Source organism: Calonectris borealis, chromosome 1, assembly GCF_964195595.1.
Source record: "Calonectris borealis chromosome 1, bCalBor7.hap1.2, whole genome shotgun sequence".
NCBI classification, from domain to species: domain Eukaryota; kingdom Metazoa; phylum Chordata; class Aves; order Procellariiformes; family Procellariidae; genus Calonectris; species Calonectris borealis.
Window position 1 is genome coordinate 7,012,073 of NC_134312.1, and position 22,394 is coordinate 7,034,466.

At 38.8% G+C, this 22,394-nt stretch overlaps 1 protein-coding gene across 3 annotated transcripts in view; it reads right to left on the reverse strand.

The window, feature by feature from the left end:
• The window catches only part of USP6NL (USP6 N-terminal like), a 127,806-nt gene that overhangs the window by 62,523 nt on the left and 42,889 nt on the right, over positions 1 to 22,394 (reverse strand). For 2 of the 3 annotated variants that reach the window (XM_075143397.1, XM_075143416.1), the window contains 2 exons: positions 7,896 to 7,969; positions 5,909 to 5,991 (listed from right to left, as the gene is read on the reverse strand). In XM_075143397.1, coding sequence (XP_074999498.1) covers positions 5,909 to 5,991; positions 7,896 to 7,969 — 157 coding nt within the window. Of the gene's footprint in view, positions 1 to 5,908; positions 6,443 to 7,895; positions 7,970 to 22,394 lie in introns of those variants that run through there. The other variant, XM_075143407.1, reaches the window with a different exon arrangement.

Consider the following 22,394-nt stretch of genomic DNA (forward strand, 5'->3'; position numbering starts at 1 on the left):
AGAAAAACTGCAAATAGAAGTATACAAGATAAAGTTTCTCTAAAAGAACAGTCCACAGTGAAAAGATTAAGAACATCTACTTTAAAATTTAGGCAGGCTCCAAGACAAGACAGAAAGGAACTGCTTTTTTTGTGGGGTACAGGGTGTTTGGTTTTCTGGAGTAGGGGTTTTATTTTTGTTTTCTACTCGTTTGGTTTTTTTTTTTAATTGCAACATTCTGGTGCTTTTTTGTGTGTGCGTATTCTGAGCATGAAATTAAATCTGGAGGAAAAAAAATGAGGTAGCTTTGACACAACATTGACCAAAAAGACACAACATAACCAAGAAGAGAAGAAAAAAAAAAAAGGAAAAAAACACCAAACAAAAACCTTATTTTTTATGAATACCAAACACATTGTATCTTTTTCATTTCCAAAAACAGCTGGAACAGCTTTTGTTATGACTGTCTGTGAAGAGATCTGAGGCATTTCTCTCATTCCTAAAATACTTGATTGAAAAAATCATATATTATAGACTAAGGCTTAGCTGAACACTATGGTGGTCCCCCGAGATGGTCTGCTAGTCTTGTATCTACCTACAGGTATAGAACAAACTATCTGTCACATACAGTATCAAGAATGTTTGCTAGAAAAGAATATTCGATCTTATCAAAACACTGGTAGACTCTATATACAAAACACTGGTGCTAGATTTCCTGGAGGAAAAATATGTTCCTTTTAAGAATGAATGGTATTTTTCACATCAGCCCTGCTGCTCAGCATTCCCGCACCATAATGGGAAATCAGGAGTCCAGCAGGATTTTTACTGGAGAATTTACAGAATGAGGACCATGCCTGAAGTTTTTTGGGTAGGGATGTTGTTGGCTTTTTTTTTTTTTTTTTTAAAAGATATTTTTAGGATTATAGGTAACCGCAGTGCACCTGTAGAAAGATACTGGTCTGTTCTCTCAGGACTCTGGTGTTCATGACTAAGATGAGCTCCCTGACATGGGCTTCTCCTAGAGAAACATTATGTAAATAAAGAGTTGAGTTTTAATAGGCACTGCTCCATGTATACCAGGCAACTTTAGGAAGACCAACAGTACTTGATAGAAACTAGTCTATATCAATTAAGATTAACAATGCTAATGGAATTAAGACTGTATGAAATGGTATTGAGATGAACCAATGCTACTTCACCTTTCTTGTATTGCTTTGCAAGTTGAGTTTAACATAACAGGGTTGGAAATACTACACTGGAAAGTATGAACCAGCTATCAGCTGGGTCTCGGTGGCATACGTGCAGCATAATCTCAGCTATGAGAAGGCACATCAGCGTCTGAATCGTGACTCCCCCAGAGCTGATATGTGCCCTTAGAGTCATTTGAGACCTCTGTACTCTGAAATGGCCCTTTCCCCTTGGAAAACAGTGCACTGAAAGCATCACTCTCCAAATATACCCTCAACCTTCCAGAAGGAAGCAAACACACTGTCAGTTGTATAACAATCTAGTAACCATGGTCACATTTACAGCGTTCTGTTATGAACATGTCCAGAAAACATTAGGTCCCTTGGCCAACGTCTCGGTTACCTTCTTCACAAGTTGAGTTTCCAGTGCTTGACTCGTACCCAGCGTGGCAGTTACACGTATTGGGTTTCAGTAGCCAGGGGCTGCAGGGGTGACCTGTGTGGGAGGGGGCCATGACCTGCCCTGTGCCAGACATGGCTGCTCCAGCCAGCTCTGAATCCGCTGTAACAAAGCCATCATGTGCCAAAACTTCAGTCAGTTGGAGGAACCCATGATGCCTCTACTAAAAACATATTTTTAAAAGCATGGGCAGCTGCTAGAGGCAGGAGAAATGGAGGAGACGTGGGGAGAAGCAGAAGAGACACATGGAAGGAGATTTTGTGGGGACCCGGCTGGAGATGCGGTCTCAGAACGCATGCTAGGGGAGGGACATCTCTGAGGGGACTGCAGCCTGCAACCCACGCTGGGGCAGCAGAAAATGAGCAAGATACAAGGAGCAGTAGACGAAAACAGTAAGAAACCAAGAACAGCAGAAAGAAGCCACTGCATGCAGGACCCTGACCCCATGCACTGCCTGTCACCTCACTAAAGAAATTGAAGCGAGCCAAGGGTAACCCACGGCAAAAAACAAGGGAAGTTTGTCCTGGGGGCAGACGGGAGAGAGGTGTTTCCCCTAGGTGTTCGTTAAAGTTTTATGTTTTGGCCCCCCCCAAATCCAAATCAGCAATCAGAATGACGTGTTATTTGGCAATAAATTAAATTATGTAAAAAATTCCCCAAGTTGAGACTATTTTGCCAGCAACACCGTATGGCTTAAATAAACCATGACAACCACCACCTCCTTACAGCCTCGCAACAACAGTAATTGGTAAGGCCAAGTTTTCTACATTTTAGCCAATAATGAGCTTTTAACTCCTTCTGGTTCGTGCATGCCTCTCATATACGATTTATAAGCTACTCTACTGAAAACATACCCGTTACAATTTAGTCAGTCCCACTGACAATATTCCTCGTAGGTGCATTTTGTTCTGTACAATCTGGTCTTAAACATCTCAAGAGACAGATCCCTTCAGCTCCCCACAGGGTTATTTCACAGCTTAGCATGTTTGCTGGAAACTTTCTTCTCATATCCAACTTCTCTCTAAAACTTCCCTTTATTAATTTCAAACAAATCTTATTATTATAATGCTTTGGTACTTCTCACTGAACTTACTTTCTTGTTCCCTAAATTCATTAGGTATGAACTCAGCTTTTTTGGTTTTTGTTTTAAATAGCTATTTTAATAACCTGTCCACACCAATTTCCTTTTAATATCCAAAGTCAACTAGAACTTCCATATTCATTTGCAGAATTGCAGAATAAAAAACAGTACTACAGCGAACAAATTAAATTGTGTTCTTAAGGCAGCAGCTATTAAAAATTTAAGACAGTGCTAGGTAAAGATGATCCTAATTATTGTAAACAATAAATACTACAACAACAATTAGAATTGACCAAAGCTGCCCAACAGATATTTCAACTGTGGGTCTTAAATGAAGGTTAGCCTTCAGGCGAGATATTTCACCCGAAGGGAAATGTCGCATCTGTTTCCAATCAGTAGCAATTTCTACACTGTTACATAAAAAGGCACCTTCCCTCTGCTACTCAGTATGTTCTCAGAAGAAAATCTCAACAGTTTTACCCAGTTCTACTGGTATGGCAGGAAGACAATAGAAGTGTAAGTGTCTTCAGGTTCTCCAAGTTTACTAACTCCCAGTTTGACACACAAATAAGGACACTGGGACAGCAGAAGAATCGTAGATCTAGACCAAAACTACACTTTAAAAGTCTCTAGTCTTTACTTTCTCCTATCTTCTTCTTGATGGCAAGTTACACAGGCAGCTTGAGTGCTTCATGCCACCAATCTTGTCTTTTCTGCCCTATCAGCAATCAGCTGAACTTTGAATGCACCTTCGCAGAGCCAAGGAAAGCTGCAGACAGGACACAGCCAAGGAGAAAGAGAAATTTATAAACTACCGATAGTAATCAAGGCCTTGAGCAAACAAGCCCTAATTTTCCATCAGGTTCCCCACATCCAGCAGCCTTCCGATACAAAAGACATTTTTCAGCTACTTAGTATTTTAAGATGTCAGTGTAAACAAGATTACAAATCACTGCAGATCTCAACTAGAGTACAAGAAGTTTGATACTGTTCCCAGACCTTCAGTTTTCAATGTGCATTGGTGCTTCATTAATTCACACTGTAAACACCTGATAGATGGGTCACGGGGAATTATGGGTCCTATGGTTGATAACCATTAAGGCAACTGTTTAAGGCTTTTGGTACATACTGCTTAGTTTCAAATTCTTGTAGGAATGAGTTTCTTTCAGAAACAGTAGACTGCACAGGCTCAGTATTGCAGTATACATGAACCCAGACTGTAGTTAAAATCTATACTGCAATATAAATTGTCTTTTCAGGCAAAGACAGTTAATATGCTTATCCTAATTATATTTCTCCTATTAGGAAAGATTTTATTTCTCAGGAAAATAAAAAATGTCATTTGCAATGAATTTACTTTAAAGAATCATAAAGCAGCCTTGATGGTACTCAGGTGAAATCTGCCTTATAACAAGACATCATTAGCATATAAGCAAAAAAAAAAAAAAATCGCACAATTAGTGAAGAGACAGAGTATCTATATACATTGTTAATTTGTGCAGTGTTCAGGTGTTATAAATCTTTCAGATTTCATGCCTTGAAGTTGACTACACAGAGAATGAATTCTGCATAGACTTTGCATTGGTGACTAGTGACATTACTAGAAAGGAAGTATGGCCTAGTGACTAAGGTCCATCTACCCTATACCACATCACAAGAATGACTGCAGTGTGATGTACGGGGGCCCACAGTAGCTTTAAGTTACAGCTACAGCACCACGGAAACTGGCACATGGTGATTTGCCAAGCAGCACCTCCATAACTGCATCTCAAATATACTACGGCATTGGAGCCATGAAATCCAAGACTCCTGAAAACTGACTGCAGCAGCAATTGTAGCAGACATGAATAACATTCTTCCATGCCTAACATATAAAAAGGCAAATATCACAATACAAGTAACAGGAAAAGTTCAGGAGTTCATAAGGATACCAAAATCAAGAATCCTCTTGCAAATCTGAAGGCGTGTGATTCAATTCCCATTGAAGTCAGTGGTGAACTTAGCCATGGCTTCAATTACTTTTGCACAGGAAATAATTCTGACATCCTCCATTAAGAATGCCTACAACTGCAGCTACAATACCAAACACGTGGTGTTGCAGCTGCAGTTTGCCAACACAAAGACCTCTCTGTGTAAAATAGAACTGTTTGGAGGTCATACACCAAATTAACTTACCCTGATGAAGCAAAGGCAATCTACAGGTAAAGATCACTGTTTTAACTGACAGCTTATAAAAACAGTGACATTACAAAATGGAAGAAAGAGGGAGAAAAAAATCCCCCCCAAAACCAACACAAACACACACCCCTCACCCCAATACTATAAAAGTACCTAGTTATTACAGTAAGTTTTCCACTCATCACTGATTTTTCTGGATTTTAATTGCACTTCATGTATTCAAACATAAATGTCAAACACCAAGAATGGCAGAGAGTCTTGACTGGATATTAACAGAAGTAGCAAGTCAGCCTGTGTTCAGTTTCCAAGCTGGATATTTACATCTGCCAACCACAGAAGTCCTGATACAATTTAATACTCTCACCTTTTTATTTGCCAAAAAGACAGAGAGTATTTGTTACAAAGGAGGTACCTATAGGGTAATTGGATCTAGATTCTGGCATTTTCTGACTTGACTTTATAATCAACATTAGGTCCCAAATCGGGAAAGACTTCAGTAAGGTTACTAAATGTATGAAGTTAAATGAGATTTATCTTTGAAGGACTGGGATACACAGTTGTTGATTTCAACTGTGTTGAAATGGTTGTTCATAAAACTATTAAGTAACCTTAAATGTGTTGGGATTTTTTTTTCAAGATCAACATTATAATAAAATTTTTAAAAATCCTTCCAAGAACTTCAAGTTTGTTTATATATAACAAAATTACTTAAAACCAAAATTTATCTGCAGTTTAATTCAGCTTGAAATATATTTTTGTAGACTATTAATTTTCATTCCCAAATGAAATATTCAAAAACATTTCACTCCCTACACGGGATCAAGTTACAGAACTAAAAAACATCTAGAAATGGAATTGAAAAGCACAGTGAAAGACTACCCAAAACTTATACAGCAAACAGTTTCCAGAAGATCTGTTAAAAGGCATGATAAGACTTCCACAAAATAGGCGATACAATAAAAAGCATAAATAGTAATAGTAGCAAAGTCTTAATCTTATTTTCTTTTCAAGCTTGCTACTTACTGTAGAAACCCAAATCTATCTGTAACTTTGTAAAGACGATAGTCAGCATCTTCCCATGGTTCAATCTGCGCACCCTCCCGTCCCTAAAGGAAAGAATAAAAAAAGAGCCAAATTAAGTTTTATGACACAATAAGCTACGACACAGAAGACAGGATTCAGCCACTCAAAGCATAATCTTTGGGACACACTGGTAGTAGGGTAGAGGAGGGGGAGGAGAACACTAGTCATAAACTGACCAACCAAGAAAAAGAAAAAAAAAGAAAAAGAAAAAAAAAAAAGTAGCACATCTCCTCTCCCAGCCCCTATAAACAGTATTTTCATCACAGGAAAGCACTTTTGCTCACTGCTATACACAGAATAAATTTCAACCACAGACTCGTAATAATGTCACATCTGTTGTTAACCTCCACAACAGTCCATCAAGGTCCCCACACAGTGCCTTCTACTCGTTTTATTTCCATACTCCATCTTTCCTGAACCATCACCTGACAACAGCACACTGTGGACAGTCTCAAGCTAACATCCGTGCTGACTTCCAGCAGCTGTCGAACAGAATGCAGCACTGAGTTTTCCCTCAATGAAGCGCTCATTCATGCTCCTCTCTTCTACTCCAATTGCCAATTTTCGTAAGACTTGCAGAAATTTATTTCAGCTAGATATTCTTCCGGTACGGGCTATGCGCAGGTTACTGGGTGTGAAGAGAGGCCACCACTCAGAACACAAACCATGTGCATGTTTTTTCCTTATTAAAAAAAACACAGCCACTCACTTAAGTGCACACTGTGCAAACCACCAACTCTAGCATGCAAAATGTTTCATGAACTCTACAAACAAGTCTATTGCTCAGTACTCCAATGACATTTATAAAGTCCACAAGTGTTACAAGACTACGTACGTAGAAATACGGTGTAGGCATTCTAGGCATACTCTGTGCCAGGCTTTTACTTGACAAGTGGTTCAAGAAAAAAAGGATTGACTAGGGTATTTCTTCAAATCCTCACAGCAGTCATAGAATCATAGAATCATTTAGGTTGGAAAAGACCTCTAAGATCATCGAGTCCAACCATTAACTTAACACTGCCAAGTCCACCACTAAACCATGTCCCTAAGCACCACATCTACACGTCTTTTAAATACCTCCAGGGATGGTGACTCAACCACTTCCCTGGGCAGCCTGTTCCAAGGCTTGACAACCCTTTCGGTAAAGAAATTTTTCCTACTCTCCAATCTAAACCTCCCCTGGCACAACTTGAGGCCATTTCCTCTCATCTTATCGCTTGTTACTTTTGAGAAGAGACCAACCCCCACCTCGCTACAACCTCCTTTCAGGTAGTTGTAGAGCGTGATGAGGTCTCCTCTCAGCCTCCTCTTCTCCAGACTAAACAACCCCAGTTCCCTCAGCCGCTCCTCATAAGGCTTGTGCTCCAGACCCTTCACCAGCTTCATTGCCCTTCTCTGGACACGCTCCAGCACCTCCATGTCCTTCTTGTAGTGAGGGGCCCAACACTGAACACAGGATTTGAGGTGTGGCCTCACCAGTGCCGAGCACAGGGGGACGAGTACAGAACAATCTGACAAACAATGCAGTTCACTCATCTTTTAAGTTCTCTGTAATGATTTAAATATTTATTACCATAACCAAAAATTAAATAAAGTAAAACAAGAGTCCTTCTGATCTCATAGATAACCTGAGCATCCTCAAACATCCCAATTTCATTACTTCTAATACATGATATTACCTTAAAATAGCCCCAAAGCAACTTGCCATGGACCTGAAAAATGAGTTGATTGAGTCATTATCCAGAATATCCCCTATGGAGGGAGAATTTAATTCACCCAGAGGCCAGTGTATCATGAAGCCATCAGATTAGTACTGCATAGAGTATTTTAAACAAAAGCTAGCGGGAACCATGATTCATTTTTTAAACAGACATATTACCAAGATTAATTATAAAATGTCTTTAAAATTATTATCAAGTTCACTTACTCTGTCATACTTGGCAACTATCTCGGCTCGTTCTTGGGCAAGTTTGATAGCAGCATCCTGTTCGGCATCTGCACCTGTGGAGAATTAAAATAATGCTGTTCAGATTCTCTCCCTTGTGAACAAAGAACTGCAGCTAAATACTTGGAAAATAAACTTCAACTTCAGAGAGACTACTTGGATGGACAATTGCCAAAACAATTGTATCAAAGCAAAATATGACCTTGGTGCATGTCTTGAATACTGTTCAAAGTAAAATACAGTTATTGGATGGTATCCTAACTGCTGAGTTTAGTATGTTCCCAATTTCCCACCAAAACAGGTATTAAATAAAGTTAAAAAAATAATACCCCACAACCCACTACTGAAAGACTAAACAAAGCAGTAAAAGCTACTAGTTGCCAATTCCACAAACATTCACATAGTCAAAGAAAGTCGAAACGTACACTACTGGTTTAAAACAAAAGTGTGAACTATTTACAGGATTCGTAGAGGGGGATTAGAATACTGATGAATGCTGAAGAAATACTGCATGACTTCATCTGAGAAATTGCCTAAGACTTATTTCTCAGAAAACATGGAAGGACATCGTTACAGTATGAGAACTGCAACTTGGGCAACCCAGAGTCATAAGGACTATAAGCATAAGGATATGACAACAGGAAGGCTGACAAGCAAGAAAAAATGGATGCGTGGGTAAGCATTGGACATCAGTACACTGCAGATACAGCAGAGTTTACTACAGCGGTGGAGTTCAAGTTTAGATAAAACCATTTTGATCGAGAGAAGGTGACGCAGACCGAATGCGTGTAACCGAATTAGGTTCCTCGGCATTGTTCCCTTAACAGAAACCATCTCTAGAACATGGACGGGAATGTAAAAAGGGCACCATGAAAGGAAAAGTAAGAAAGATGCTGCTTTGAATATTCAACAACATAATGCACTTCAATATCCCACATGCAATTATGATTTCAAACCAATGAGGCAAATCAGTTTTAATCAATGATAAGTTTGTGAAACATTCAAGAGTTGATTTGTTTCGATTATTAAAAAGCAATGAACTCTAGATAAAGCAAAGCTTTGAAAAGGTTTGAAATAGCTTTCAAGCACACACTGTTATAAAAATAACTCCAGGCATGCGTTTTTTCTTCACTATTTAGTTCATGGCAACATAACAAACTTCAGAAATTGTATATATTAACCATCTGGGCCATGAAATAGAAAAACAGATCAGATACTACAGTTTTCTACTGTATGACATTATTAACACATTTATTTGTTCAAACCCAATATTTCTTTAATAAAATTTACCTACATATTTCTCAGATATTTAGACAAGAAGTTGTGCCAACGTGGCCTTCTAAGCCATCTGTCAGAGATTTAGCATGGTCTCTGCATGTTTTCACTTGAAGTTTCTTTAGGGGAACGCAGAGAGAACCTCAGTATGCCCCATTACGGACACAAGCACCAGCATTCAGGCAACAGCGATGCTTGTCCCAAACTTCCCCTAATGGAAAGCCTGACTGCTTCTTGAAAACTTTTATTTATGATGTCCAGAAGTTACACTTTGTTATCCTCATTCTGGCCCCCTTCTGCTTGTCACCATCATTTGCCAATCATATTACTCCCATTTATTAGCAAGGACATAGAGCTTCATCATTTTTTCCAGTGTGCACCAGAACCAGCACACATGTATTTACACAATTATTTGAGGGAGAAAAAAAAATAATAATTAAGAATTACATCTGCTATATTTGGAAGCTATGCTGCTCTGTGCCACAACACTGATAAGTAATTTCCTCCCTTTCAGGCGAGAAGCAAGTAGAGTCATTTCATATTGCTCAGCCTTTGGTGTTGTCCAAGCAGTGCACTGTTCCTCCTGCTCCTTCAGGTGCTGGATCCACCTTTATTCCTAAGCTTAAAGAAGACTGCAAGACACAAAGCAGTTTGGTTTCAGGTTTGTTTTTCTTCGACGCAGTTTTATAGCGATTGCGGGACTCTGTTACCCCAGCTACCTATGTGAACGCTGACAAGACCCACCTCTTACACACCAACCGCAGCACCCTTCTAGAACCCCTCCCCAGCACTGTCACCACACAAGGGCACAGACTGAACTCTATGCGACCGAGCGCATTCAAGCACTATATATTCCCCAACACAATTATAACAATCCGGTCTTTATCCTTTACTAGTTGACATTATATGCCTACTAAACTGACAATGTCCACTAAAGCTACCAAATCTACACTGACATAAAGTAGTACATGAAGCTTAGCATTACTTTCCAAGTGAGAAGCTAAAGGAACCATAATCAAAATTAAGTTGCATTTTCTTTTGTAAGACACAGAGATCTGTGCTTACAGTAAGTCTTTAGAGAAGGCCAGTTATGGGTTTTTAAAAAGTAAACTTTATGCTTGCTTAGAAAGCTGACATTCCTTCACAGAATTCAAGTATTGCTCAATCCTGATCTTCCCTTCTCCAATGGAGAGATTTGGGGGAAAAGCTTACTTTTTTAAAGTACGACTGCTGCTGGGCTTCAAGAAATGGGGAAAAATTCCTACCACTATTTTCCCAGTAAACGAGAGATTAGATTTGATTTGAGAAAGCGTGTGGCTGAATAATACGTAGTCAATATTGTAATACACAGTAGTCAATACATTCAAGTAGTAAGTAGTCAATACATTTTTTATTAACAGAATTAAAAAATAGATTATTACTTGTATTTAAAAAATATACTCAAAAGGACTTGCACAGCTCTTCAACAACACAGATGGAGGAAGTGGCCGAAGTTGAAACAAAGTTTAAACCTTTGCTTAAAAGAATGCAAAACTGTATTTGCACCAGAAACTGAGTCCTGATTTATGCTGAAAACGTGGCCATGGCTTACCTTGCTTTTCGCTGCATAAGTAACATATGAATCAAAGTTTGGCATGTTCTGTGCCCCATGACAATTCAATTACATTTAGTGTAGAAATTATCATATTCATTGCCTTTAAAGTAATCCTCTTCCCTTTCTGCCAGAATCATCTTAACCTTCTAGCTGCACTGAGAGAGTTTAATGTCACATTAATCCATCCATACCGAAAACTCAGAAAACTTGAGATGTTTTCTGAGACAAGAGGTTATATTTTGGGAGATAAACATAAAATATTATTTTTCTTATAAGAGGAATTATTTAAGTATCTCCAAGTTAGAAATTACACAATGATTCCTGATAAAGTAAAAGCTAAATATGGGAACAAGAAAAATTCTTCATGAAATATCTTCCTAGGCAAAAAAATATATTACTACATCACTACGAAACTGAAGACAAATAACTGGTATTCTAAAGTCTTATCAGTTTTATTCAGTAAGTCTTGTCTCACTGAAAGCAGTTAAAGATGTGAAACAAGTATGATTAAGTTTTCTAATTAGAAGTTAGCATTACAGATGATCAACACCACATTATACAGGAAACGCAATCTCGGATGAGGCTGACATTAATATATAGTCAATTAACTAGTACAGAGAACTGATTTTGACTAAAAACTGAGGAAATATATTATCAATGACCTAAAAAAAAAAAAAGGTATAATCAATGGCGATAAAATCTGCCAATGATGGCATGCTAAACAGCGCATTTAAGTCCCCCAAAAAACTGGTTAGGCTGACAAGGTACAACGAGCATGCTTAAAACCTTGCCAAGCAGCAATGTCACACATCTAGCTTTTGGAAAACGTAAATCATAAAAAGAAAGGCCAGGAACAAAATTTTCTGAACAGCTGGCCTGATACACATAACACTCCTCATTAGAGAATATTTTCCCCTCATCACCCCGTCATGCTGACCTGTTTTCTGTATTTACAAATATTACAAATTTCTAAGTTTTAAAATCAGCGTGCAAAGGAACTGAAGTATCATTATAGCCAGAAAATCGAACAGAAAATCCCAATCTGCGATGATGTGAAAGAGGACTGACATAACAGTCTGATTTCCAAGAATAGTGGAAAAGCAGTAATCTGGCTATCTTACTTCTCAGCGCTGCTGAGATGACTAGTAAACCGCTGGATTTAAACTTTCAGAGGCATAGTTAAGGATGGGACTAAATCTGTCTCATTTTGCAACTCACTGATTTTAAACTGCTAAAGAGTCAGGCCTGATAAATTAGATACCTGTGGACTGCCATCAGCCCTACAACACAAGAGGAGAGCATTGCCTAGCATCAGTACAAACTTTCTTCCTTTGTCACTCTAATACAAGTCTCTCCTTACCTCACCAATAACCGAAGAATTGAAAAAGACACAATTTCTTCAGAAACAGAAAGAAGTGATGGTATGCAAGAAATGTAAGTGGCAAAGGCAAAAAATTAAGTCCTACACAAGGACACAATCCTAATTAGTCTCCAGTACTTATTTTCTGAGAGAGGAAATAAGTGATCTGGAGATGACAGCATTACTTAGTAGCAACAAATTTACAGATGAATTCGGGGTGTTATTCTGCTATCCACTATTAGGTGGTCTCTGTGTGCATCATAATCGCATTTAAAATAAAACCCCACATTTTTAAAGCTAGAGCTTTTTTAAAATTTCAAAACGCCTGTCCAGTTCAGTCAATTGATATAAAAATTGAAAAACATCACGCTAAATTAAAATAAATTCCTAAAACTGACAACAAACAGGCTTCTTACACAAACTTAAAAACTAACTGGAAACTCTCAGTCCCTACTGAGCAGCTGCAATTTTAAGTATCTTACAGCTTGTGAAGAATATTAGGGAGAACAGTTTACTTTTCCAGAGTTCCCGATTCTTCCAGTCCTAAGGAAGAAAGGCAAGTGAATTCAATTTAAGCATGAAGGAACTAATAATATTAATAGACATAAGGCAAATTAAAAATACATAATGTTCTGCTCCCTAATGAATGCAAGACTAATTGGAACGGACCAACTGCCGTAAGTGACATATTTAACAGCAAAACAGCAGATCCAAGTAAAAATAAACACTATTAAACAGAAAATAAGGATGAAGAGAAAATAATGCCCTACAGATAGATGTAAAAATGAAATTCTGACTATTAGTAAAATTTTCTCAAGGATAGAGATTTTTTGCAAGAAACCAGGTACTGATACAGAGCTACAGTTTGACAGATCCAATCCAACTCAAAAAGAAATAATCCTGCTTTACTCTTGCCTTTGTGCCATCTTCTCCCTTCATTTCCCAGGGAGAAACAGTAGCTGTAGATGCAGGCATCTACAGACACCAGAGAACCTTTGATCCAAGCTCCCCCTACCCACCTAAAATACAGGTTTTTTAAGGGGGAAAAGGGGAGAAGGCAAAAAAAAGAAATAAAATTGGTAATAAAGTATTTTTGTATTAATTTAAATTGCCAAGCTAAACATTGAGGATCCTTCTTGCAGCCCCAGCAGTAACTCAGTTCTTCAAAATAAATGAGTGGGAACAGACAGTACTATCCCTTGTGTTTCCAGTGGCCAAGGAGCAGCTGAACGGGGTGACTAACACGAACAGCCCAGCGTTACACCTGGTTTTCATCACACAGACTGACAGAACTGAGCTGCCGCTGAGTGAGGAATTGCCAGAAGTAAAATGCTGGTCTTTCCCACAAGAAGAGGAGCTTTTGCTCTTCAAGATTTACTAAGTACCTATAGTTTGAACTCTGTTTGTCTAATTCTGCATGGCTTCTAATCCTGTTCAGCTACAGAACTGCAAAACAGTAAGGCACAGCATTTTAAAAAGTGATTTTCACCTGCAATCCACTGAGGATGCATCTCTAGCCCATGCAAAAGTAGTCATACAACTTATGGGAATGATCTTTGGGTGACTCAAACTCACTACTGAGACTTCTCCCTGAAACCAGCCTAAAGATGCCTGGTAGATATATTGCCTCACCTGGAAAAAGTAACAACAGCCAAGCGCTAGCTTCCTCATCAAGGTAGCCCAAAATGAGTACTGCCGGGAGTCTCAGCGCGTTCTTTACACGTGTCGAAGGAGTGTGTACAAGGTACATTATAGTGCTTATGCATTATCAGCAGCATAATAAATTCCTTCTTACAGATGTGCCATAAATTTAAGTAATGCCTCATTCCAATGCGGTCAGTATACTAATAGCATCCTGTGTAATCTTATCCCAAATTCTGGAAAGGAGATTTCTCCCTTTTTTGTTCTTTGAACCATCATCGCTGCCTCCTCAACTGCAGAGCAGTCTAAAAACCCCAAAAGACTTGGAACATGCTAATTTGTTTTCCATTACTTCACTCAAATTCTTGCTTGTTTGCACATTACACATTCCACTGCACAAAGAGCTGCACTGGCACAAATTCCTGTCTGCAGGCACTACCACCAGCTGCTACGCGTCTACACATTTAAAGCACATATCAGAGCAACAAACAAAACATTTTCTAAGTCTCTGGTCATATCAGAAAGTCCCTTTAATACCCAGGCTGTTTATTTTCCTTCCAGTCCATTCCCACAAACAATGAAATAAAAGCCATGACATACACTTAATAGTATTTTGTTGTGGGTAGCCAATGTTCAAAAGGAAAAATCTTGGTAAATACCTGCACATAGATATTAAACCTGCTCTGAACAGAAAAGATTAAGCATCATTTATTATATTTTATTTTTCCCTTCATGCAGACAGACCTTTTAACATAAAAGTGGAATAGTTACAGTTAGAAAAAGCAATCCCTTTTACAAAGCAATACTTCCTCAGGAAAAACAGTATTTCCAGAAGTCAACTGAGCTACATTTCTTCCACCATTAAACATAATTATCTACCTTAATAGTATTAAGTATTTAAAACTCAGAGTTATCACTAATCCAAAATGAGAGAGAAGCAAAACGGCACATGATACATACAATTAAAGACCAGTACATAAAATAAAACAACATTTTACCAGTCTTTAGATTGCAATTTTCTGCCCAGTCCTTGTAAAGCTCTGTTTTAGTCTTCATGAAGTAAATCTGTTTATTTCTAGACCATATTCTAAATCAGTTTATCAAAAATGAACAGGGGAAAGTCCTCCTCCTCCACTTGCAGCATTTGCTCCACATAACCGAGCCACTTGACACATGCTCCTTCTTTTTCAAGATATGGCCCCTCTACAGTTACACGAGCTGCCGATATTCAAACAAAGATGCTGTTTGTTAATAAGAAGTGTCATGCAGGCACCATGCTAGTGTTCTCCACCACGGCCCACAGCCCTGCATTCCAGCTAATAATAAACAAGAGAACAAACAGCCTCAGAGGACGCGGCTCCTGTAATACATCACTGTTACGCTCTTGGGTAAGAATTTTTACTGGTATTTACCAAGTGCTGCACGAAAAGCATCTTATTTAAAGGACTTACTAGAAATGGGGCTTGAAGTACCCTATTTCTGGCTTATTACTTAAGAAACCACGAAATAAAGTAACTCTAAAAATACAGTTTAGATTTCTGTAACTGTTCAGCATTCCCTACTTATAGGATGGAGATTTTACACCTTTTCTATTTAAAACTCCTTTATTGTTCAGGATATCTTGGGCACCTGAAATACCTAGGATGTCAAGAGTTGACAAGAACATTTGCATTGATGAAAGTATAAAAATTCAAGATTTAATATTGGTAGAATTCATCTGCATCCTCAAAACCTGAAAAACAAATCTCCTTGACAAATATATAAAGACACGCAAATCAAGCCATTCTCCTGCATAGATTTTAGTCCTTACACATGCTTTCTCAATCAAAACATCAGCTGCTGTGTGATGCTTACAGCCAGGAGCCAGCCAATTCCATTTCTTAACATAAGCAAGTCAGAGCACTCATGCTGCCAGACCTGGCTTGGAAGACTTGTGTGGACTTCCAGCTCTTTGTGAAGCCAACAGAAAGATAATCAGTGGGACTGTTCAGCCTGGAGAAGAGAATGCTCAGGGAGAACTTATCAATGGACATAAGTACCTGAAGGGAGGACGCAAAGAGGACGGAGCCAGGCTCTTTTCAGTGGTGCCCAGTGACAGGACCAGAGACAACAGGCACAAACGGAAACACTGGAGGTTCCCTCTGAACATCAGGAAACACTTTTCTACTGTGAGGGTGACCGAGCACTGGCACAGGTCACCCAGGGAGGTTGTGGAGTCTCCATGCTTGGAGATACTCAAAAGCTGTCTGGACGTGGTCCTGAGCAACCAGCTCTGCGTGGCCCTGCTTGAGCAGGGGGGTTGGACGAGATGACATCCAGAGGTCCCTTTCAACCTCAACCATTCTGTGGTTTCCTTGCACCCTAAAAAGTGTTGAAATGCCAGGAACAGGAGATCTGATCAAATGTGTTGGACTATTCTTTTTTCCCCAGGGACTGGGGGGGGGGGGGGGGGGGGGGGAAGTTCCTTCAATTGTTTTAATCTTCCTCCCCTTATCTCCTGGCAGAGCACTGAGCCTGGAAATGAGCAGCAGCTCCTTTGCCTTTACCACTGATTACTCCTCATGGATCCTACCCAAACCCAGGTGTCAATAGTTTAGTCTATGGATTCAGTATGAGTTTAGACTGAGCTAGTGTGATATCCACCACTAGGCATGTTTCCCTCAAAAGCGGCATTTTCTTACTGCTGACATTCAGACACACACAGCACTAATCTTCTTGCTATACAAAAACCGTCTTCCATTTTTCTCATGATAGAACCACTGAACTGGTTTTGTAAAACCAACTACTTTCTGTTTCCTTACCTGAGACCGTATTTGTGGGGAAAACGAAAACAACTCATACACAATGAACACCAGCACTCGTTCCAGGCTGACTCTCTCAACAGATACCTTTACCATCTGAAAACAACTTGCTTTTTAACATCGTTGGTACTCTTCTACTAGACACTGCCCTCAGGCAGCAATAAGTTAAGAGCTATATTACACTGATGTTTTTCTTATATCTTTAATTGGTTTCCAAGTTTAGCGTATCTATTTTTGTGGGTGTTTTCAAGTGAAGACTTACACAGAGAAAAGGGAAGATTTTAGCTTAATTGAATTTTTTCTCTATTCAGAAGCAAAAAAAAAAGCTAAAGGTGGAAGTAAAGCTATGTGTAAAATCAATATATTCCACTATGCTCTGCACAAAAAAAAAAAACCAAACAAACAAACAACATTCCAACAGTAAAATACAAGCACCCTTCCTCCCCTTAATAATCAGCCTTTCTTCAAAGTAGAACCTGTTACAGTTTTACTGCATGAGGAATAGTGGGTGGAAGATATGAAAGTAAGGATTTAACTTGCCTGAAGAAACATGATTGAACTCTCATCTTAATGAAAAATCAAGTTTCACTACAGCAGAATACTTGCAGTTCTGCAGCATCCCCTGTGAGATGCTGCACAGTCACCAATGAAAAATGGTCACTTCGGAAATTAGTAGAATTAACTGCTACTAAAAGCTATCTCAAAGCAATTTTAAAACGATCCCCAAAGGACTCAAAGTAAGAGCAGGGAAACCAAGGCAGCCCTGCTAAGCAACATTCTACAGAGGAAGCCTGTGTCAAAACATGAAATTAGAATTTAGGAGTCTACTATATATTGCAAAGAATTTAAATCAACTACTCTTACTATCTCGCTTTTAAGCAGCAATTGACTAAAGGACTTACAGGAACTCTACCAGTATTAATCAGTTATTGCAATATGTCTATGACTTTATTTTTAATAACACAGCCTTGCTAATAACAGAGCACTGAAAGAACAAAACTAGCAATAAAACAACAAAAGAACATAATCTAATAAAACACAACTCGGCCATTCACTTAGTCTTAATTTGCAATTATTTTTTATATGTGTTTCACATAAATAAGTACGCCTTAAAATTAAATCATCTCCATCAGCTATGCCTACAACTCACCCAGTTGGAAGCTGCAGTTTGAATGCTCTTGTCATCACCTCACTATTAAGCCTTATGAATTAAGCCTTACCACAAGGGTTACAAAGTGGAGTGACAAGAACTGGCAGGGTTCTACTGTAATTCCATTTTACAAAGTGTTGTGTGTGCAGTCATGAGCCAGAAGATAATTAATTTGCTGAAGGTTAACATAATCAGTTGCAAAGCCAGAAGAAACCATAATTGCTAATTTGCGACAAACTACACTGGAAAGAGTAAGCCCAATTTTGAACAATGCTCCTTTCTTGAAAGAAAAAGAGAAAAAAAAAACAACACGCAACCCACCCTCCTGCCCAGGACTCTGTCAACACAGTTCAAAACATTTATGGCAGCTCTGAATAGACTTAAATGTAAAGACCTGGGCTGGGTATAATTTGGGGCTTGCCAGTATGTAAAGACTGGTCTGACTTGTGCAACAACTAGCTAATGTCTTATGTCTAAGCTTAAGTCATCCTTTGTTCTCCTTCTTCCCAAGAGTGTAGTTGGTATCTGGCCTTTTCACTAGTTTATTACTATTTTTCTCTTTCCTCACTGCTATGGAAGGGCAGCATTATGACCATTACGAAGTTGTCATTCACCTATACATTTCATCTTTAAGGCGATGTAAACACTATGCTGACTTAAGTAACGTCAGCCCTACAAACAGCTGTTCAAGTGGTGATCAGAGCAGATTTGCATTCTTGCTGTTCAGCAAGATAGAGAAAGCCTTGTTTCTGTAACACGTTATAACCCATCAGCAAAGAAACAACAAAGATACAGTCTTCATGGAAAAACACAGAAGGTTTTCTACTACATGGAAATCATTTTACAGTCTTCCACCAAAGATTAAATTTCCTGGAACTTCTACTGTGGCTAGAACTGTAGCATGTAATCTGTTTCATCCACAGCCCATGAGTATTACTCCCACACTCCCCTTGAAATCCATCACCCTTCCCAGTACTAGTCCTAGCCTTTATAATTAACGTCTTAATAAAATATGCTGCAAATCAGCTGCTGTATTAGATGGTAAGATCAGACACGACCACAGAAGCAATATTGGCAGGCAAAAAGCAGGAATATTTCAGGAATTTACCCTCAATCTAATGTAAGTCAAATCATCCTTTCCACACTAGCACCTTTTCCGGTATTGGTTATGACTTCATAAGCAAATTTAGCTGAAAATGCCATTTTTTGATCCCTTGTACTTTAAAAGTATATTATGTCTGCAGTCCCCAGAGGCTTTTGGAAACTAAAATATCCCTTTTGCACACTGACACTACTCATACTTGTTTTAACCATGACAGGTTACTAAACATACAAGCAAAACAATCTTTCAGCAAGATTGAACATAACAGTTCTCTGCAATAAATTTCCTCTTCGTTTTCCCAATGCCATACATGAGGATGACATATAAAAATCATTTTTCCCAGCAACATAAATCAAGAGAACATTTTTTTTAAATTATCTGAAATTTTGACAGAATTTCAGACATAATTTCAGATTTCCTGTATTGTGCATCTTCATTAGTAGTAGACCGTGAATATTTTCACAGCACTAAGATTTGCAGTATCAATTTAAACAGTAAAATGGTTCTAATATTTTAGATTCTGACACAAGCCAGAACATTTCATAAGAAGAGTTATGCTTCCCACATTAACAGACTTGAATATAAGTAGTCAGATGCCACACTGCACTAATTATGTTAAGTCTCCTGATTAATCATTTTTATCTCAGCATTAGTCAAAATTAATGGAGCAAACAATAATTATATTTTAAAATTCAGCGTTAATGATGTGAAGTCTATTCCCAGCTTAAAGCATCACCAAAACAACACTCATGCATACTCCGGAAGACGTTTTTGAAAGGGGCTCTTCATTTTTGAGGAAGCTGTTTCATTTCTTCTCTAGGGCTAGGGAAGTTACCAAAGTTCTCTAGTTACAAAAGTTTCATCTATATTTGTATCATTTTACTGGCTAAAATAAAAAGGTTTGTTTCTCTACACAGACAATCTTTGAATTCTCTGACACACACATGGTCCAACTCATCATTTAATTACACAGACAATTTAACTGATTAAAACAGGAAGAAAAGGAGGGTTTGTTTTTGTAGTAGATGTTATTCTGCCAGTTAATAAGACTAAAAAGCTCCAAGCCAGCTCAGAAAAACACCAGCACTGACTCAAGGTGGCAGGAGTAAAACTTCACCAGCATCATGGGGAAGAAGAAGAAACTCCCCTCGACCTGCCCAGTGACCACAAGCTATTGCCTAACGGCTGACGCTACGTTCTTGCCCAGTCAAACAGGCTGCTGAAACCTCGTTGGACCTTGCACGATACAGAACAGGAAGCGTTCGCAAACAAGCGACAGACGAGCAGTTACTGATCGTGCTAGCTTTTACTTACCAGCTGCACATATACTTCCAGTCTTTTATTTTTCTGCCTTCTCCTGGAAGAGACATTATGAGGTACCCAGGGATTAGTCCTTCCCCAAAAGCGTGAGAAAACCAGCCTTCAGCCTCTGTCCACATTTCAACTTGAGCCTCACGCGCTGAGCGAGCGAGTGCTCTGCCTACTTGGGCACAGCCTCTGCATGGGGAAACCTCAGGATTTCTTTTGATGTTTTAAGTTCAGTTTCACCCCAGCGCACAACAGGAAAATAAAATCTTAAATATTGTAAAAGTTCTGGCAGGATGTAAAAGCATTTCTTGCTTTATTCCAGCAGAAGCATGTTACACTAGTTACCATAGGGTCCTGGAGAGGCTGTTGTGCATACCATATGTATGGCGTCTCTCCAGCTACCATAGGGATACACATCAGGAACCACAGTACCAGTTACAGAGGAGCTGCAAGGCCCTTCCATATTCAACTTTAATTATAATCTTAACATACTAAAAGTGTTTTCACACAAAATACTGAGAGTTCCATGCTACAGCTCAGTTCACCACAGCTGAACAGCTTTCTTCAGCGACTCTGTCTCTGAGCTATTCATCTTTGAGCAGATAAACATTTTAACTGCAGTAATACCTTAAGTACAAATAGGATCCTCTAAGTAAATCCTACGAAAAGTCTGAACGGCACCAAGAAGCTCCTATGACACTAAACCTACTTTTGGCAACTCTATGATAAGTTTGAGTACGCCCACAGAAAGACATCAAGGCAAATTTAGATACCTGCCTGCTTATAGTATCAGACATGTCTACACAGCACGAAGTAGAATTGCTTTGAAAAATCTGAGTAATCAGCTACTTAAAATATCTGCCACTCATTTTATTAAAAACTACAATGAAATTTGGGAGAGGGGAAAAAGACTGAAATCCCCTCTGAACATCTGAAATTATCTTAAGTTTCATGCAGCACTATATCCGTGTTTTTTATGTTTATAAAGTGTTTATAGGAAGGGCTGGAGTTATGACAGCCAAATGAAGGGTAAACAAGCTTGTGGAGCAGCAGCAGAAACCGGGGAAGAAAATGCTATCCGTTTCTTCATCCATGCTATGAGAAAAGGAAGTTAGTGATAGACAAGAAGCTTCTGTTGTTTTCAGTTTCACCGACTGAGGACTGGTAAACAAAACAAAGTAAACAGCCATGGCATTTCCCATGCGAAACAGGAATTAGGGCCTTGAAGGCTGTCCTGTGTTCTTTGGGTCCCAGCCTCAAGCTGAGGGAAAACACAGCAGAGCGGCTTTAATAAAGCCCAATGGCATACCCACCAAACTGAAATCAGGTTACGTTCATACCAGTATTTAGCAATACCAGTACAAATTTGTTTGCATCCATTTAGTTTGCATTAGCTAAAAACATTCATTAATATAAAACTCCAGAGTTTGGTTAAAACAACACAAAGAAAAGAAAAAAAAAGAAAAAGAAAAAAGATTAATCCCTCAAACTTTGTGGCTGGTTATGCACAAAACACTGTACCAGTAAGGTAAACCTTCTGGCTACATTATATCCATCATCTTTATTTCAATTAATTTTTGCTAGATGTAACATCTAATTAGTTTTCAGATTTAATCTATCCATAAACCTTACGACAGTCTGGCAAAAAAGTCTGGGTTTTTTTCCCCAACCTCTGCCAGGGAGATGGGAGATATCAGTTAAGCACAGGCAACGCTGAGATCCCGTTATCATCGAGAGGCAAGCACAAAGCTGCAGTAGTATAGGACCACAAAACAAAAATGAAAAGGCTTTTGTTTGAATATTTAATTCTAAAGGATAACACAGGTTAACCAGAACAGAATTCTCCACAGGGGTTATACATCTCCTACTTCTTCAAGTAAGAGATCAGCGTGAGATGCACCATTTGGCTCATTCTTTGGATCCAGTGTTCACTTCAGAAGCCAGTAATTAACTTATTCTGCTGTTGCACAAAAACAATGACTTTAGTAATCAGCGCGCTAACAGATGTATCATTAATACTTTCTTTTTACTGGTTTATAGGAAGATTACAAACAGTGAGGTACCTTAATGACACTTACAAACCCATCATCAAGTTTTCCATGCTACCTCTCTGAAAATCAATACTTTTATTTCAGTACTGACGCAAGATGAAGAGCTACAAACACACACTGCAAAGAGCTTAAGAAGTTTCCGTTACAAACATAAGGTTAATTCTAGTCTAGGCCTTGTGCACAGGCATCAAGCAACAAA